An 18,978-nucleotide genomic window follows, 5' to 3' on the forward strand; every position below is an offset into this window, starting at 1 on the left:
CAATAAATTTGATTAAATTCCAGATCTATTTCCCGCACAATAGTTTTCAATAGGTCTGATGCTAAAACTGCTCCACAAAGTTCCAAGCGAGGAAGCGAAATTGATTTCAAAGGGGCGACTTTCGTTTTGCACGATAGCAAATTAACGAAGATTTTTCCATCGGGAGACTCGACACGTATATCCTAATCTAGGTATCCTAATCGAGTTAACATGCGGATATGTTTCGACAAAACTTCTCCATTCAGCCTCAGTAGCTGTTGATCATCCCAACCAATGTTGTCCAGCCAAATCTTCTGCATCATCATTTTCGCCCTAACAATCACAGGGGCCAACCAATCGACAGGGTCAAACAATTTCTCGATTGCCGAAAGAACTTCCCATTTAGTTAAGTGTTTATTGACAATAGGACTCACTTCGAAGAAAAATCAATCTAAACGCGCATTCCACCTAATACCCAGGGGTTTAGAACTACTAGCTTCTACAAACGATAAAAGCTGAGCATCTACCAAATGCTCAGGTGGGAAACGATCCAAAATAGCTCTATTATTCGCTGTCCATTTTCGCAGCTCGAACTTTGTCGACGATAGGGCCCTAATCAACTGGTCCCTAGCTGCCAATGCAGTCTCGATGTCGTGAGCTCCTGCCAAAACGTCATCAACGTACATACATTTTCGCAATATATGCGCCTCGAGGGGAAACTCTGACCCAGTATCATCGGCCAGTTGAAGAAGCGTTCTAATCGCTAAATATGGTGCACAGTTTACACCGAACGTCACTGTCTGTAGTTCGTAGTCTAGGACCTGTTTTGTTGTTGAATTCCGATACAAAATTTTCTGAAGGGGCGAATGCTTTGAATCTACACGAACTTGCCTATACATTTGAGTAATGTCCGAGTTAAACACGAATTTGAAGATACGCCAACGGAGGATCAAAAGAACTAAATCTTGTTGTAACGTTGGACCTACGTGCAATATGTCGTTAAGACTCTGCCCATTCGAAGTTTTATTTGAGGCATTAAACACTACTTTAAGTTTCGTGGTCTGTTTTGCTAGGTTTATGATGGGGTGATGTGGTAGATAACACGAAAGGACATCCATAGAAGTATTTGCGAGTACCAGCCTCATGTGGTCAAGTTCTAAATATTCCGATAAAACCTGGTCGTAAACTAGTTTTAATTCAGGCTTTTTCAATAAAGAATTCTCATTCCGATAATATTGTTTGAGGACGTTCGCGCGAGACTCTTCCAAATACCCGATAGCGCTAATATGAGATTTAAGTGGCAGCGTAACTATATACCTACCCTCTGAGTCCCTACGAGTAGTCCGGGCGTAATTCTCCTCACAAAAACGGTCCGATGGAGATAATATTTTGCGTTTAAGAGGCTCTTCGATTTCCCAAAATCGCAAAAGGGTCTGTTGGATTTTGTCTTCTTATTTTTGGACCAAAATTCCGTCACGCTTTCCATTGAAATTGGGGATACATAGCGTATTTGGTGTATCAATTTAACCGAAATTGTGTATGATAGCTTTTTCCAAATCTTAATCGATTTATATATATATATATATATATATATATATATATATATATATATATTTGGAGACTGTATCTGTAATCGATCAATAGATAAGTACATATAAATTCTAAATTTTTTGGGAGGTACCTCCGATTCTAATTCCAGTTCATGGTGGAATTTCAAAAATTTATCTAGCCTTGTTACTTTCTATAACTAACTATAGATGTATTGCTAATGCTTAACTCAGGGGAGTGGGGGTAAGGCTTCGATTGCGGCAATGACAACAAAACTCCCCTCTTTTCGAATATGGTGTTGGCGACAGTGGCCGTGTTGGGTTTCGCTTCAAAGACTAAAGACAAGTGAACGCAGAGGTTCTAGGTGATCGCAGAGGATCCCATGTCGGTCTACTTATACAACTACAACTTCTTCCAATGAGAGCATGTGTAACAAGGTGAGGTTACCGACAACAACCAATGCCCAGCGACGATCCGCTCACTACGGTCTCCGCCTGGGGAGTTGTAGAGGAGAGGCCTGTGCGCCATTCAACATCCGTGATTGATCGAGCAAGGGAAGTTGAGGGGCAAAGTATATAACTTATACATTGCCGCCCACCTTGATATACATGCATGTGCATCAACTAAATAAAGCTCAAAGGAATTATGTTATGTATTAATTCATGTGCAATAAGGTTTACAAGTAATAGGTTAGGACGTAAGTTCAGTTTATTTGTGAGCATTTTATTCAAATCATTTTAAGTCATATAATTAGATATCTATACCGCGGCAATTACAAATTGACGGGGCCGAAATTACCCAACCAAACCAGGTATATTTCGCAAACAACAGACTTAATTATGTAACACGATTAACTTGACGACTGGTCGCCTAACAATACCCTAAGCAGTTCGGACGTCTACAACGCGAACCTTACTATCATTACAAGGATGTGTCTCGAATAACTAAACAAACTCTTTCTTTAAACCTAATGGAAAGCTGATGCGTCAATGCCTTACGTTTTTATACCGATTGACTAAACTCAATGGCGATTCTTCAACAAGGGGTTCTGGCAGAGCAGGAAGGGGGGCACCTATAAGAAAGTTTGCGTTGAAGCGAATTTTCATTCCATAAAAATGGACTCAAAACATTCTGAGGCGAATCACGAATTTTTAGGCTGTGAGGAAATTCAGAACGTATGGGAGGTGAGACAACGTAACGAAACTTCGAGTTTCTCGTAGTTGTGGACCGGAAATTGTCCTCGCAGAACTTGTCTGATGACGAAAGTAATTTGCGTTTGGGAACCTCCTCAAGTTCCCCAAAACGCAAAATGGTTTTATTGAGGCTGTCTTCCTCACTGAAGCTCAAAGTGGTCGTAAAGACCTGCAAGGGTGAGGAGGGAATTGGACCCGAGAGGACCCAACCAAAGACGGTATTTTGCGCCAATAGAGAACCTAATATATTTTGTTGTACCCCAGGCAATAATATTTGCGGATATAAGTCTGCACCCAACAACATATCTACTGAACGACAGTCAAAAATGTTTGGGTCAGCCAACTGGAGATTTGACAGAGAACGAACTAAAGCAGGGTCAACAGAAAAGGTGAAGGTGCTCAGTTATATAACTAGCCTCAGACGCAGGGTAAATGAGGGCTCCACCTGGATAATAGTTTCCCTCGTGATTAATATTTACCATGGCGGTACTGAGAAGGACTCGAGAGTTATGTGATGTGTGAAAGGAAGGAAGACTTATCTGTGAGATTCTGTTCCCAGAGTGTCACCGTAAGTTTTGGCAGACGCTGAATACAAATAAAAACTAAAATAGGATCCCAATGATCCGTGACAATGTCATAGACTGACATGGCAGATAAACAACCGTTTATGCCTCTCTGTAAAGTCTTAAGACCTGAACTCGTTTCATTAGCTAACGATGGAAGATCGAACAAAAGCTTTAAATGACTACTGACTAGAATTCTTTTGTTGTCATAAGCATCCCTAAGAGCTTTCCAAGCCAGAACAAAACTTTTATGCGTGAGTGGAAACTTCGACACAATTTCCCTAGCCTCACCTTGAGTTTTCTTAATCAAATGACATAACCTCTCAATATCAGTTAGTCGGGAATTATTTATGAACATTGCAGAAAATAAATCCCGGAACGTGGGCCACGACAAAAAATCTCCGTGGAAATCATCTATATCACACGGCGGTAAATTAAGATTATGCATGGTGTCGGAACCACAAGGCGGTAAACTCCAATTCGAAACTGAGATATCAGAAGTACTCTGAATATCTGGATATGCCATATTGGATAAAGGCGGCAAACTATTATTCAGTACATTGTTTGGATTGGTAGTACCGGACTGTGAAGTATTCGACCTATTGCATGAGCGCGCCACAGAAACCTGATTTTGGACATTCTGGGGGGTACTAACACGAATTTCAGATGGTGTAGAAGGAGGTGTTTTCGCAGACCTTAGTTTCTGCAACAGTTCGGTTATTTCCGATAAACATTCAACGAAGTTTTCTCTGGTGGACTGATATTTTTCATCAGCAGAAGCAATTCCGTCTGAGGTAGTACCCTCAACGGTTATCAAATAATCGAGATACTTTTCATAGGGTGCACGTATTTCCAACTGACAAATATTGATATGTACACGCGTACTAATAATTTCTTTAAAATAAGCAAAACTTTTAAGAAAAGTTTCTAAAATATCGATATTTTCCTTGCCCAAGAGCACAATAAAGTACATATAATATGCCGAATGTAGGGTGACAAAAATTAAAAAAAGTCCAAAAACACTTTTTTATCAACAATTATCAAACCCGAATTAAAATTATTCTTTCAAAATTTTATTTTTTAAAATTCACAATTTTTCTACTTGAACCCACTGTGCAGTGGTGAATAACGAATACCGCACAAAGAAGAATAAAACACAAGCAGTGTTTGATGGTCGAACGGTGACGGGGGTGGGTTAACTACCACACTACGAGCTGACCAACGACAATGATCGCAACAGATATCGCACAAAAGAAAATAAAACACAAGCAGCGTCAGCAGAGCGCCTCGCTACGAACTAACCAACGACGACGAACCAACAGTGAGAGTTGGAGAAATAAAAAAGTTGTTGTTATAGTTGTTGGTTAGTAGACTGACGCTAGAAAAAGGCGCTTGGAAGGGAATTATTGTTATTGCAATATTACAAACAGACCAACGAAAATGACCAAACAGTGTGTGTTGGGGCGAGGTAAGGGGGGATTTAGCAAGTGTTGGTATGTTTGGATGTAAATTAGAAAAAGCGGCACTTGCAATGTGGTGATTTTATTCTCGTTGAGAGTAATAACGAATTGGGAGATAGAAAACAGATCACTCGGCAATGCAGAAATGTGTGGGGAATATTGCAATAACCAAACACAAAATTATGCACACTACAGCGGTAGATTATTTTTTAACAAATATATATATTTTTTTTTGGATAAATTTGAATTATTAAAAAACTAATGAATCTGGAAATTCGATTATTTCGCGATATAGTGGAAAATAATGCGAATTTGTCTCGTTTTAAAAGAATTTTTAATATATATTTTTCCAAAACAAATTGTTGTGGACTGTATGTTCAAATATACCGCGAATTAGGGTAATACAAAGGTGACCAGTACCGCGAAGCAAACAAAAACTAACACTTTTTCACTTGTTTTCCAAAAAAATAGCACTCTAAGCTCACAATAACAAATTTCACTGAACTTACGTACCTTTTTTGATTTTGATGATGATGAATAGGATGATGTTGATGCGGTGGTGCGATTAATGAGGGGGGATGTATGTTTTGGAGTTGATTCCTTTGCAAAGAGATAACAAAAAAACAGCAATTAATATCCAGGCAAACTTCTCAACTTGGCAAATCCGGCTCGAAGGACCAATGTTTAATTCAGGGGAGTGGGGGTAAGGCTTCGATAGCGGCAATGACAACAAAACTCCCCTCTTTTCAAATATGGTGTTGGCGACAGTGGCCGTGTTGGGTTTCGCTTCAAAGACTAAAGACAAGTGAACGCAGAGGTTCTAGGTGATCGCAGAGGATCCCATGTCTGTCTACTAATACAACTACAACTACTTCCAATGAGAGCATGTGTAACAAGGTGAGGTTACCGACAACAACCAATGCCCAGCGACGATCCGCTCACTACGGTCTCCGCCAGGGGAGTTGTAGAGGAGATGCCTGTGCGCCAATCAGCATCCGTGATTGATTGAGCAAGGGAAGTTGAGGGGCAAAGTATCTAACTTATACAGCTAAGTTAATCGCCATTCCTAAACTTTTTGAACTCTTAGTCTCACTTCGGATGTCACATTTTATAAAAAGCATAATACCACCTTTTCATCATGGATTTTTGAAAGGCAGATCTACTACTAATCATTTAGAATTTATGTGCCATGATCACAACGGATTTATAAATAAACTACAAACTGACGCTATTTATACAGACTTGATACCGTAGTGCATAAGCTTTTGCTATATAAACTCGATATTATGGGTTTTCCGACTGCTCTATTAGGGTGGATTTCATCATACTTGGAGGGTCGTACCCATAAAGTTATTTTCAATGATTCGTTTCCCAAAAATATTGTTGTTTCTTCTGGGGTACCTCAGGGTAGTCATTTGGGTCCTTTACTTTTTGTTCTGTATCTTAATGATCTCCCGGATCACATTCGATTCTCTAAAATACTAATGTATGCGGATGATGTGAAGCTTTACATGCATATAAATCCCCTTGACGGTTCGACTTTCTTACAGTACGATTTACATTCCCTTGTGAACTGGTGCAGTGCCAACGGTATGTCCCTTAATCCAAAGAAATGAAAAAAAAAAACCTTGTTTAGATCCACGACTTCGTATAGCCCCCATAAAACGGTACTTCCATATATTCGGTATTTTGTTTATTAGCGTCATTATTCACCGAAATCGTTTCAAATTACGTATTTATAGTTCGTAATGAGAACTACAGTCTGTGACAGAAAATTATCTATGCAGGTCCTCTTTATATTCGGTATTTTGACGAATTTAGGTACAATACTCACCGAAATTCTTTGAGATGTCGTATTTCAAGTTCGTAGTAGAATCTTCAAATTATCTATGCAGGTCCAGGTCTTCGTATAGCTCCGATATAAGGGTATCTCCCTATATACGATATTTTGATGATTTTAGCTACATTATTCACAGTTTATTTCAAGTTTCGAATTTGAATATGGTAATGAGTTATGACTAACAATGCCTATATAGGCCCACGTCGTATATACACCAATATAGCGGCTATATTCGGTATTTTTAAAAATTTAGGAGAATTCTTTAAGGATTTTATTTCCAAATTCGTTCCAAATGGTGGAGGGTATTGAGCACTTGTTGTCAGAATCTTTCATTTCATTTTTACGGTCTTGTCTATAATTCTTTCTGCGGAAACAATAGACACCAGCCATTAAATAGTAGTCTTTATTTAATATATTATTTTCACTGTTATATCCATATATATAACAATCAATTGTTGTTCGTTGGTAATGGAATCATTTGAGAACGGCTGAACCGATTTGCATAATTGTTTGTGCAAGCGTCCGTCATACACCGAGTTAGGTTTCTAAAAAAAAATATTGACCACGACAACATTTACGCCCACTATTTTGATTTTTCTCAAATCTTTATATTTGCCAAATAATGAAGATTTCGATTTAAAAATTATTACACGAGATACTATTGACTTTCCCTCCAGCCCTAAGTATTTGTTTGGGCGCTCAGGAACTGACCACACCTACTCTATATATATAAAAAATATTGTTATGAACAGCTGGAATGATTTTTATAATTTTTTCTAAATGTTCGTTCTATCCCAGGTATGGCCCAATTTTACGCTAATTTTTTCGATTTATCTGAAATCCTAATATTTGCCAAAGTCATGTCTACAGTTAGTATACGACGTAATCTTCACTCTCCCTCCAACCATAGGTATCTGTTTGGGCCGGAAGAACTGGCCACACCTACTTCTTTAAATCTATATAAAAAATAAAAAAGCATAGTAACACATCAGATGAGAACGGCTGGGCCGATCTCACTCAAATTTTCTCTTGGTTATTTGTAATTACAGTGGAAACGTTTTCGTGAAAGAAAATTTTGGTATGGAGTATTGTGTAGAATTGTTTCAAAATGTCTTTTGCAAAACATTAAAAATCTCAACGTACTTTTAAGTTGAGGCTATGCCTGGTGTGGAATAGAAAAGCTATATATATAAAAATCAATTGTTGTTCGTTGGTAATGGAATCAGTTGAGAACGGCTGGACCGATTTGCATAATTTTTGTAAAACCGTTCGTCAAAACCCGAGTTAGGTTTTCTGTTTTATCTAAAATCTTTATATTTGCCAGATAATGAGGATATCGGTTTGATAATTATTACAGGACTTTCCATCCAACCCTAAGTATTTATTTTGGGCAGAGGAACTGACCACGACAACTTTTTAATCTATATACATAAATCAATTGTTGTTCGTTGGTAATCGAATCAGCTAAGAACGGCTGGACGGATTTGAATATTTGTTTTAATTGTCGTCCTACCCCTAGTTTGGTGTCTATGCAAAGAAAAAGTGACCACGCCACTTTTACGCCCATTTTTTCGATTTACCTAAAACCCTAATATTTGCCAAATATTATAATAATAATAAGACATTTGTTCCATAGTTAGTATATGACGTACTCTTGACTCTCCCTCCAACCCTAGGTATCTGTTTGGGGTCAGAGGAACTGGCTACACATGCTTCTTTAAATTTATATGTATACAATTTAAAAAATATAGTAACACATCAGTTGAGAACTGCTTGGCCGAACTGACTCAAATATCTTTTGGTTATTTGTAATTATAGTGGAATTTTGAGAAAAGCTTCTAGAAAAACGCGAAAATAAATAACTTGAATTTTCTATTTTGATAAGGAATTTTGTATAGAATTGTTTCAGAACGCCTTTTGAAATTGAAAATTCTTACTGAAAAAAAATCGAGAGATTTTGCATATTTTGTGCACATGCCGTTACATGTTCAATTTTAATTTAAAAATATTTCTCGAAGCATCAAAACATTTAAAAGCTCAACGTGCTTTTAAATAGATATTGCCGGTATTGATTTCACACTACTCAAAACATTAAATGTCAATTTACAGTTCATTCGGTAGTTCATAATTTAATTGACAAAAATTTCTACTTTTTAACACAATTTGGGTTACATAAAGAATCATTTGTACAAAATATATTTCAGGTTGGTCTGGATTGTGATATGGCCCCTTTTTAATTCCCTAAATGTTATAAGTATTGGACCAAGCTTTGATATAAACCTTATATAAAGGCATCCACTAATTTCAACTATTTCCAGGGTCTTGGTTACATTCTAGGTCACCTCTTTGCTGAAAATTGTCAATGTCAATGTTTTCGGCGCTACCTATATAAAGGTACCCCCTGATTTTATCTATTTCGAGGGTTCTGATTATATTTTCGAATCGATTTGGCTTAAAATGTGTGTTAAGGCTACTTTGGGGGTAGAGAACCATCTAGCATGGAACTATTATAAACAATTGGGGTATACAGTTTAATATATGTGCTATATTATTTGGTTTTCCAACTCTAAAATCAGTTTTTTTGAAACACTACGTGAACCTACATTGACATTTTTTGAATGCATATTTATTTCTCTTTAGTTGAGTCATCATTTATACTAAAAATTGTGCAACTTATGCTAGGAACACAATTGGAGCGAACGACGAATTTTTTCGCGGCGTATGTTCGTCGTCAAAAATAAAACAAATATGTGTATATGGAAGTGCACACAATCACGGCACCGGCGAAAATTTCGTCGGTCGCCGCGAACTCAATTAGCTTTATTTCTATTTCATACGCCGGAGACCGGCGAACAAAACTGTACAAGGTGGCCATACTTGAACGAATTTTATGTGTTTTAGTAAATAAAGTTACTTTTTACTTTAAAATTTGTTATGGTCACTCTACTATCTGTTACTCGTATAAAAAAAACATAATTAATTTGTTTATTTATTTGTGTACTTGCGCCTGAGTGAAGATGGATATCAGTGAATTTATAATAGAGAAGATGGACATAAGTGAAATTATAATAGAGAACGTAAAGAATTATGTGTTCTTGTATAATTCATTGTAGTCAACAAATGAGCAAAAAGTAAACAACTTCATCAGCTGTTTTATAATTTCGTCGGTATTGTGTTCCATACGACGAATTTACGCGGCTCATTTTGTCGCCGCGTAGGGCGAAATTCGTCGTTCGCTCCAATTGTGTTCCTAGCATTATGTGAGCCAGATCTGTGAATTATCATTCTTTAAAAACTATGCGTTAACGACTAAAACTACAGACCGGCAACGCGGTCTGGGCCAGATAGTTTGTATATAAAGGTTTTATGTGTTATGTGTTGCTTCAATTGGTTTCTCAATAGTGTATTTTTATCTATTACTTTTCCGGCTGATGTACTAGACTGTAGCTGGCACCACTAACTCCCAACTAACCCACCGTTCCCGGTCTTTGGTGTGTACGCGCTCCCTAAGTATGGGGAGGTCGCCCCCTCGGTCGGCAGGGATGGGTGTGAGAGGCGTGGGAACGAACGAAAAAAAATAAATAAAAATATAACGTGTTTGATGCATCAAATAGATGAAAACGACCGAAAATATATATGGAACCGATTTCAATATAATTTAGAAAACAAATTTGACAAATTTCATCACACATTCTAAACTTAATTGTTTATTTGTGTTCCAAATTCCGTTACGCATTCCAAATTTGGAGACTGTATCTATAATCGATCAATATATATGTGCATATAAAAGCTGGTAAGCTGGTAATTAATTGATTAATTAAAAACTAATTCTATGCCAAATCCAAAAAAAAAAAAAATAAAACTCGTGGTTTCCCTACCGATTTTAATGATCTTTCCAGTTTTTGAAAGCTTATAATGTCACAATTCTGGTTTGTGGGAGACCACAGATGGCGAGTATGAGTTTGGTTGTTATGGGTCAATTCGAAAATTGATTTTAGAATTTTCATATTCAAACGTGCATAACTTCTATTTCTAGAAACGGATTTCCACTATTTTTTTCTTTGAACAAATCAAATAATTTTGAAATCCGTTAACAAATAGTAAAATTACAGTGTTTTGAGTGTGATAAAAGTTCACCAAAAGCCAGGAAAACGATTTTCTTCGTTCTCTTCACTGCAAAGCTTTCAAAAGCTGAAAATATCATTAAATTCGGTTGGCAAATAGGTGGGTTAGTATATTTTGTGTTTTAATTTTTTGTTCTTTATTTAGAAAATACTTTGTATTTGTTTGCCTTTTATGAACTTCGCAGTCAGTACTGCGAGTTAAAGACCAACAGTAGTCAGAAAGGATGCTGATTGTGTTTTATCTTATGCAGCGTTTTTCAACTTTAATATTTCTTGGTGGAACCTTTCGCCTTGTTCATCACTCATCTTTCCTAAACTTATTGAAAATCTGTCCAAATGAAAATGCAGATGGTGCAATTTGATAGACATTTTGCTACCCATTTCATGGTGGGTATACAGCATATTGTTCACTATATGTTCATAATTTCCACTTTTTTGTTTTCGAGAAGTTGGAGTGGTGGAAAAAACGTATAAAAAACGGATAGCATCAAAAGACATACATTGTTTGAAAGACTTAATAGATATTATTATTCATTATATTATTAATATATTGCAACAAAATAGTTCAATGAAACATGGTTCTTTGGGCTAGGAAAAAGTATTTAAACAACTTACAACATTTCGAAAGATTAGCAACCACATCAAGAAAAAGACATAATTACAAGCAAATAATAAGTACAAAAAGGTATGTGAGATATCCAGAAACAGGTACTATTCTATGATTAACGTTAAAATATACAATATTAATAATGCAAAGCAATGGTAAAAACTTGCAAAGGAAGTTAATAATAAGGAACTAAAAATAAGTCAAATTATACAAAATTATAATTTTGCATCAACGCAACTAACTATTTTCTACCGAATTAGCACGAACATTCAGCAATGTCTACGAGATGTAAAAGATTCTATCATGGAAACCATAATATTTCCGATCTACTATAATTGCAAGAGAATATATTTTATGAATAGTGTGGCAAAAATCTTTATGAGCGTTCTCAATGAAAGACTTATATCGTGGATAGAAAATCGACAAATACTTCTAGAGTATATACATCCTAGCTTCAATAGTTGACATTAAAATAGCAAAGGAAAAAAAGTTGTATGCATTTTTCGTGGATTTCAAGGTCGCATTTGATAATAATAGCCGAAGTTTATGACCTGCTTGACTTGGTAAATGGAATGGTGGAGGATCTGTGTTTAATTAAGTATCATTATTGTTCTTATTTTGCTCGTTAACTTAATTTTATTTGGATTCTTTATTATTCTAAAACTTCGTTTGAATACAACTTTGTGATTTAACACAAAGTGATAATGTGAAAATAATAACTAACGAATTAGGCATTGAGTGCCACTTTGCAACACCTACGATTTACTCGTTACATTGTAACGATTAGAATTCGTTTCAGGATTACGTCCACTGCACCAGCAAAAATAAGGTAAGTTATTATCTTCGATAATATCTTTAAAATAAATCAATAAAACCCACGTCAATAGTTCTCTTCTTCTATCTCCATAGAAGTTCAACTCGACTCATTTCAACAAATCCTCTCATTTGAATCCTCATTATCATCTTTAAATCGTCATTAAAATATCAAGGTACGTATTAAATCTAAGAGTATGACCGCGAGTGTTTTCGTTTTATTTTATCATCAAAATAAATTCCCAAACAAATAGAGAAACCTACGGTCGTCTTACAATACGCGTCTCGTTGTTGTTGTTTTTTCTCGATCGTCTCAAGCTCCATCGATTGTGCAAACGGTGGTGGTTTTTTACCAGAGAGAAAAAAATTCTAATAGTTACAAGTGAGAACAGTGAAAAAGTGCCTAAAAACAAATTCAGTGGTTGTTAATATTCTTTCCATAATAAAAAAAGCCTACACAGTGATTCAATAACAAAAGAAAAAAAGTTAAAGCATAAAAAAAAATAAAAAAACAACAAAAAATACACAGGCAGTCGTCGAACCACACAGCAGCATTAACAGCAGTGACCATTATTGTTGTTGTTGTTAATGTTGGATGGTCTTCTCACTGTTCCCACTCACCACCTATAACACACAAATAGGGTTGCCATCGCGCTTGATAAAATTGGTATAACTAAAATTTTTGGTCGGAATTTTTTTTCTGTACGATTTTTAATAAAATATTATTTTAACATAACGTCGTGCACCCTACAATCGGTCTACCTTAGTAGTGAATATATATTTTCATATATATTATTAAAGATATTTTATTATATATCTAAAAATTGGATATTTTATTGATTTTTATATATTTTGATATTTTTTTTTTTTTGAAATTTGGTGTTATAGTTAAAACTTTGTATATTACGTATACACTTAGAGAAATTTCTGGTATTTTCAATACACTGAAAAATTGGGTATTTTGTTTTTTTTTTTTTTCGTTTTTATCAAATTTTGAGTAGTTTTCGCTACATTTTGACAAAAAATTTGTGTTGTATTTACGATACGTAACACAAATAGATAACTTTCTTGGTTTATTAAAAGAATTTCGTTCTTTTAAAAGATTTTTATCAATAATTCAATTGCAATTTTTTGCAAAAGTTTTGATTTTTTTTTGCATTTTCATTTTTTTCTTATTTTATTAACTTTTGGTTGTTTTAAATTTGAAAGGTGTTGCTTATTTGTGCCATTTGAGTTTTTATCTACGATAATTAAGTTGTTTTTTTTTTGTTATTTTTACATAAATTAACCCTCAATATGCCTTTGACTTCTCTCGGTTTTTTCATCAGAGCCACTGATGCTCTTGTAAAATTCGAAGCCAACTTCACTTCCATTCTGGATGAAGAGTTGGACGACTATTCTTTAGAAATTCAAGGTGCGGAAGCAAAGGTGCTTTGTAATGTAATGTTAAAGATCTTTTCGAAAAATGCTTAAACGACATTCAGTCGTCTCATACTTCCTCTACAGAAGAATTAACATCGGTTGAGAGTAAGTACGATGTCGCATTCAAAGCCTATGTAAAGGTATTATGAGCTATAAATAGGAAAGTTGATCAGCTTCGGACTTCGCCGAAAGCTCAAAATTCTCGTAGAGTAGCAAATCAATCCAGCACTCCACGTGCCAATTTATCACAACTTGAGGAAACTATTTCTGTTTCAGGTGCTTCGCATCAATTAGTTAATCTTCCAGATATTTCCCTTGGTTCGATGAATGATAGTTTCTTATATAGTATCAACCTTCCCCCATGTGATATTGATGTTTTTGATGGTGATAGTCTCACTTGGTAAACATTTAGAGATTTCTTTTCTGCGGTATATATTAATTATTCTCGCCTTAGTGATATAGAGAAATTGTGCCATCTTGTCAAAAAAACAAGTGGTGATGCACGAGAAATTGTGAAAAGACTTCGTCTCACTCATAAAAGTTTTAGCTTGGCCTGGAAATTGTTAAAAGATACTTATGATAATGTTCGTATTCTGGTTAATAACCAACTTAAGGCTCTTTTTGATCTTCCAGTGCTCGATATCGAAACTAGCGCAGGTTTGCAAAGAGGTATTGATGGTTGTGTCTCTTCTATGTCAATTTATGAGGTTGCTACTGACGATTGGGACCCAATTTTAGTATATCTTTGTTTACAAAGGCTTCCCAAAAATACAGTTACGCTGTGGGAACAAGGTATTAGAGATAAATCAGCGTTGTCTGCCTGGAAAGACTTAGATCTCTTTTTCACAGAAAGAATTCAGACGCGCACCTGCCTAAAAGATATAAAGTTAGTAGATTCCACTAAAAAATCAGAGCAAACGAAAGTTAGACACATTTTACGAATGCTGTTCCGCCTAAGTCTTCACAGTCTACCACTGTTAAGTTCTGTATATTCTGTCCTAGGCAGATATATCATTTACGTGTATGCCCAGAATTTAGAAAACGCACTTCAGCAGACCGCTATTCACTTGCAAAACGGCACAAACTTTGTATTTATTGTCTATCTCGAATTCATGATGTTAGGAATTGCACCAGTTCCCATAGTTGCTCAAAATGCCATAAACGACATCATACCCTGCTTCATCATGATACATTGCAAATAAATAGTTCTACGACTACGTCACAATCGTCTTCTAAATTGGTTAATGTTCCACGTTCCAATCGATCTAATTCTGATCCAAATATACCTTGTACGTCATCAAGTCAAACGTCTAATGCTTTAACTGAGCAGGAATTCCATACCTCGCAAAACAAGTCGGTTCTATTGGGTACAGCAATAGTCAATATTATTCATCAGAGTATTACGTACCCTGCTCGTGCTCTTATAGTTCCTGCTTCTGAAGCATCATTTGTCTTAGAAAGATTACAGCAGCGTCTTGGTATAGCCACAATGTCGACACAAGCTACAGTTTCAGGAGTAAATCAAGCAGTTTCAATAATGTCACGAAAATTATGTTCTTTATGTGCTGGATCTCTTATAGATAGTACTCTTTTAATGGAAATAACAGCTTTAGTAGTTCCACCCATCTCTGGCAATCTTCCTTCGTCTTCTATCAGCAGGGAACTTGCTTCAAATATGCCAAATCTACGTTTGGCTGATAAAAATTTATTTGACTGTCGTCCAGTATATATATTAATAGGGGCAGATTTATACCCAAAAATACTTCTTCCGGGAATACAATCCAATATTTTAGGTTCCCTTGTTGCCCAAAGAACTGTTTTCACCTGGGTTATTACAGGTCCAGTTCCTATTCGTGACATAACTTCAAGTAGCCTAACGGCATTTTCCACCAACGTTAGTTATTCCCCTGGAAGTAATCTTAGTCAAACACTTCTTCGTTTCTGGGAACTAGAAGAAGTGCCCAAGTGCAATTTATTGTGAAGATCAATATAAACGAACCACATATAAGGGCTCTGCTGGTAGATATGTCGTTTTTCTTCCCACTAACAAGAGTTTATAGGCCAACCAGATCTTGGGCACTTTAGGACAAATTGTCTAAGACAGTTTCTTCGTAATGAGGCGTCACTACTTAAAAAACCTCAAATAAAGGAAATATACGATGGGGTGGTTCGTGAATATCTAGATTTTGACCATATGAGGTCAGTTTCGACTACGTCGGCAAACTCTATATATTATATTATGGGAAAGCCTCAATGACATTCTTCATGTTGGTCCGACTTTACAACTTGACTTGGTCCTCCTAATATTACGATGGAGATTAGATAAATAAGTTTTTAATTGTGATATCACCCAAATGTATCATCAGATACGGGTAGACCCAGCTCATACTTCCCTTCAAAGGATTTTATTTCGGGATTCTCCCAATAATCCTATTAAAGATTATGAGCTGCAAACTGCAAACTTTTGGTGTTAATTGTGCTCCCTATCTAGCCATTCAGACATTATTGCAGTTGGCTGATGATACTCAGTCCGATTTCCCCCTAACTGCACACATCCTACGGAAGTGCATGTACGTTGACGGCGTGCTGGCGGGATACCACGATTTGGAGACTGCACATAGGTCTTGGGATCAACTTATAAGTGCCTTAGGTTCCGCCAAATTCGAATTGCGGAAATGGATATCTAATGTCCGCTCTATCCTAGAACCCCTTCCCGTTGAACATTTGATTGATTCTAAGCTTCTTGATTTTGTAGAAGCTGGTAGTTCTAAAACCCTGGGCATTTGGGGGAATGCTCAGTTAGATAAGTCCTATTTTAATGTCAAGCCCCTTGATCATAAAAATAGTTATGCAAAACGGGAAGTGTTATCCGCAATCGCCAGGTTATTTGATCCTATAGGTTGGTTAAGCCCAGTAATTATAGTGGCAAAAATTATAATGGTTAGATAAGGTTGATTGGGACGATTCTCTTCCGTATTCGACGGAACTTGAATGGAACAAGTTCGATGACACATATCAGGATATAAATTCAATTCAAATCGACGATCGTCCTTTCCTGGCTAAAAAAAATCCCTTCTACTTGGACTGCTTTTGTTGCGAATAGGGTTTGCAGAATTCATGAAAATGTTGGTCAAAATAATTGGTATCATGTGCGTTCTGAAGATAATCCTGCCGACTTAGGCAGCCGAGGTCTTTCACCCTCAGAACTGTCATCGTCACAAATTTGGTGGCATGGAACACAATGGCTACGCCAAGATAGTTCGCAATGGAATATTCATGATCTAGTTCCTTTGGAAACCAATATTGAAATGCGTCCTATCAAGTGTCATGTCTCTTTCTTTTTGCAATATCAGGATGTTTTTAGACAAAGCGTTACGCGCTATATCTATGACTTTTCGGTTCTCTTATAAAACGAATCCATCTCATAGAGGCTAATATACATTTCAAGAGATATATCCTACGAACTCTGAAATCAAAAGGATTAGGTTACGCCTTGTCACCATGGCTCTAAAGGTTCATTACGCGAAAGAGTACGAGTGTTTAATGAATAACAGGCCGTTAAATTAAAAAAGTTCGCTTTTGCCCCTGAATTCTTTCCTAGATGATATGGGAGTTATGCGACTTAATGAGCGTTTATCTCAATCACAAACTCTTTCATATTCAGAAAGACATCCGATTTTACTACCCTGCCATTCAAAATTTTCGCTTCAATTGGTACAAAACTTACAAATCGTTCCCATTCACGGTGGAATTTAGTTGGTTTGCGCATGTTACGCATGCAATATTGGATACCCAGAGCAACTTCGTTGATACGTAAGGTAATTAGAAATTGTAAACCATGCATTTTAGAGAAAAAAGTTCGTGTTTACAAATTATGGCATCTCTACTTCCAGAGAGAACAGTCATTTCAAGACCATTCGCCACTACAGGCATAGATTTCGCAGGTCCTTTCGATCGAAAATATTTTACAGGGCGTTCTTGCAAAATCACAAAGGGCCACGTATGTGTATTCGTTTGCTTTTCTACGAAAGCAGTACATCTTGAAGCTACCACAGATTTGTCGACGGCAACATTCTTAGCCCCTTTTCAAAGATTCATTTCTCGTCGTGGTTGCCCTAAAACTATATTCTCTGACAATGGTACCAATTTCGTTGGCGCTTCCAGTCGTGAAAGTCGTGACAGGGTTTGTTCATAGTATAACTTCCAAGAGCTTTCATTGAAACTTATCCCAGCAGGAGCAACACATATGGGTGGTCTCTGGGAGCTGCGGTCTAAAGTTTTAAGATACATTATAGAAAACATACTAGCAACTTTAAATATACTATCGAAGAGTTATCAACGATTCTCCCCCGAATTGAAGCGTGCTTGAATTGATGACCTTTATGTCCAATGAATGATTGTCCAGAAAATCCTGTAGCATTAATACCAGGTCATTTTCTTATAGGGTGTCCGATCCTTGCTCCTCCTGAGCCTTTAATAGTAGAATCTCCGTTGCATATCGTGAACCGGTATCGGCCATTTTAGATTGTTAGTTCTTCTCACTTGGCGGCGTCTCTATCTTTTCACAGAATGGACAATATTTGTATGATGGCCGCCACTCTTCCCGATTATGAGGATCTCGTCCCCATATCCAACAAGGAGAGAGAAGAACTTCCGGCTAAATCTATCACAGGAGGTACACAATCCAAGTTACTATTGATGACAAATCGGCAGCTGCCACTCCCATATAGTACTTTCCATTAACTCTGTCTTCCCAAATTATAAAGGAGCGCTGGATCTGCCCCTCTTCCAGAGGAAATCATACCTATGAAAGCACATAAAGGTGTAAAAAAGGCTTCCCGAATTCGGTACAACTCACCACGATTGGTTGGGGTTGCTTCCGAAAGGTGACCTGTTTGGTCTCTTTCTGAGTGCAGCCATACAGTGTCCCGCGACCTGCTGATTACTGAGCTCCAATTTGTTCCTCTATCACAAATGCAATATTAAATTGCCTTGGCTCACCGAGCATATTTTTGAATACTTTATTATTTTATTGTAACATAGCAATATGTTGCAAGGCTGGCGGCAATGTTTAATTAAGAATTATTATTGTTCTTATTTTGCTCGATAATTTAATTTTATTTGGATACTTTATAATTCTAAAACTTCGTTTGAATACAACTTTGTGACTAACTAACGAATTAGGCATTGAGCTCCACCTTGCAACACCTACGCTTTACTCGTTACATTGTAACGATTAGAATATTAAATTCGTTTCTGGATTACGTACACTATACCAGCAAAAATAAGGTAAATTATTATCTCCGATAATATCTTTAAAATAAATCAATAAAACCCACGTCAATATTGACAAACTTAAAATTAAACCTCTCTTTTTATATATTTTTGATTGCTACGCAAACAATCTGGATATACGATTATTGTTGTAC

The 18,978-nt window shown here is 36.5% G+C and overlaps 1 protein-coding gene across 1 annotated transcript; it reads right to left on the minus strand.

The window, feature by feature from the left end:
* Positions 1 to 425: 425 nt before the first annotated feature.
* On the minus strand, positions 426 to 1,124 carry LOC131806993 (uncharacterized). Its single transcript, XM_059131986.1, has one exon. It carries the CDS (start codon positions 1,122 to 1,124, stop codon positions 426 to 428), a length of 699 nt encoding a protein of 232 aa, XP_058987969.1.
* Between the last annotated feature and the right edge of the window lie 17,854 nt (positions 1,125 to 18,978).

This window comes from Musca domestica, unplaced genomic scaffold (assembly GCF_030504385.1).
Source record: "Musca domestica strain aabys unplaced genomic scaffold, Musca_domestica.polishedcontigs.V.1.1 11, whole genome shotgun sequence".
In the NCBI taxonomy this organism is placed as follows: Eukaryota; Metazoa; Arthropoda; class Insecta; order Diptera; family Muscidae; genus Musca; species Musca domestica.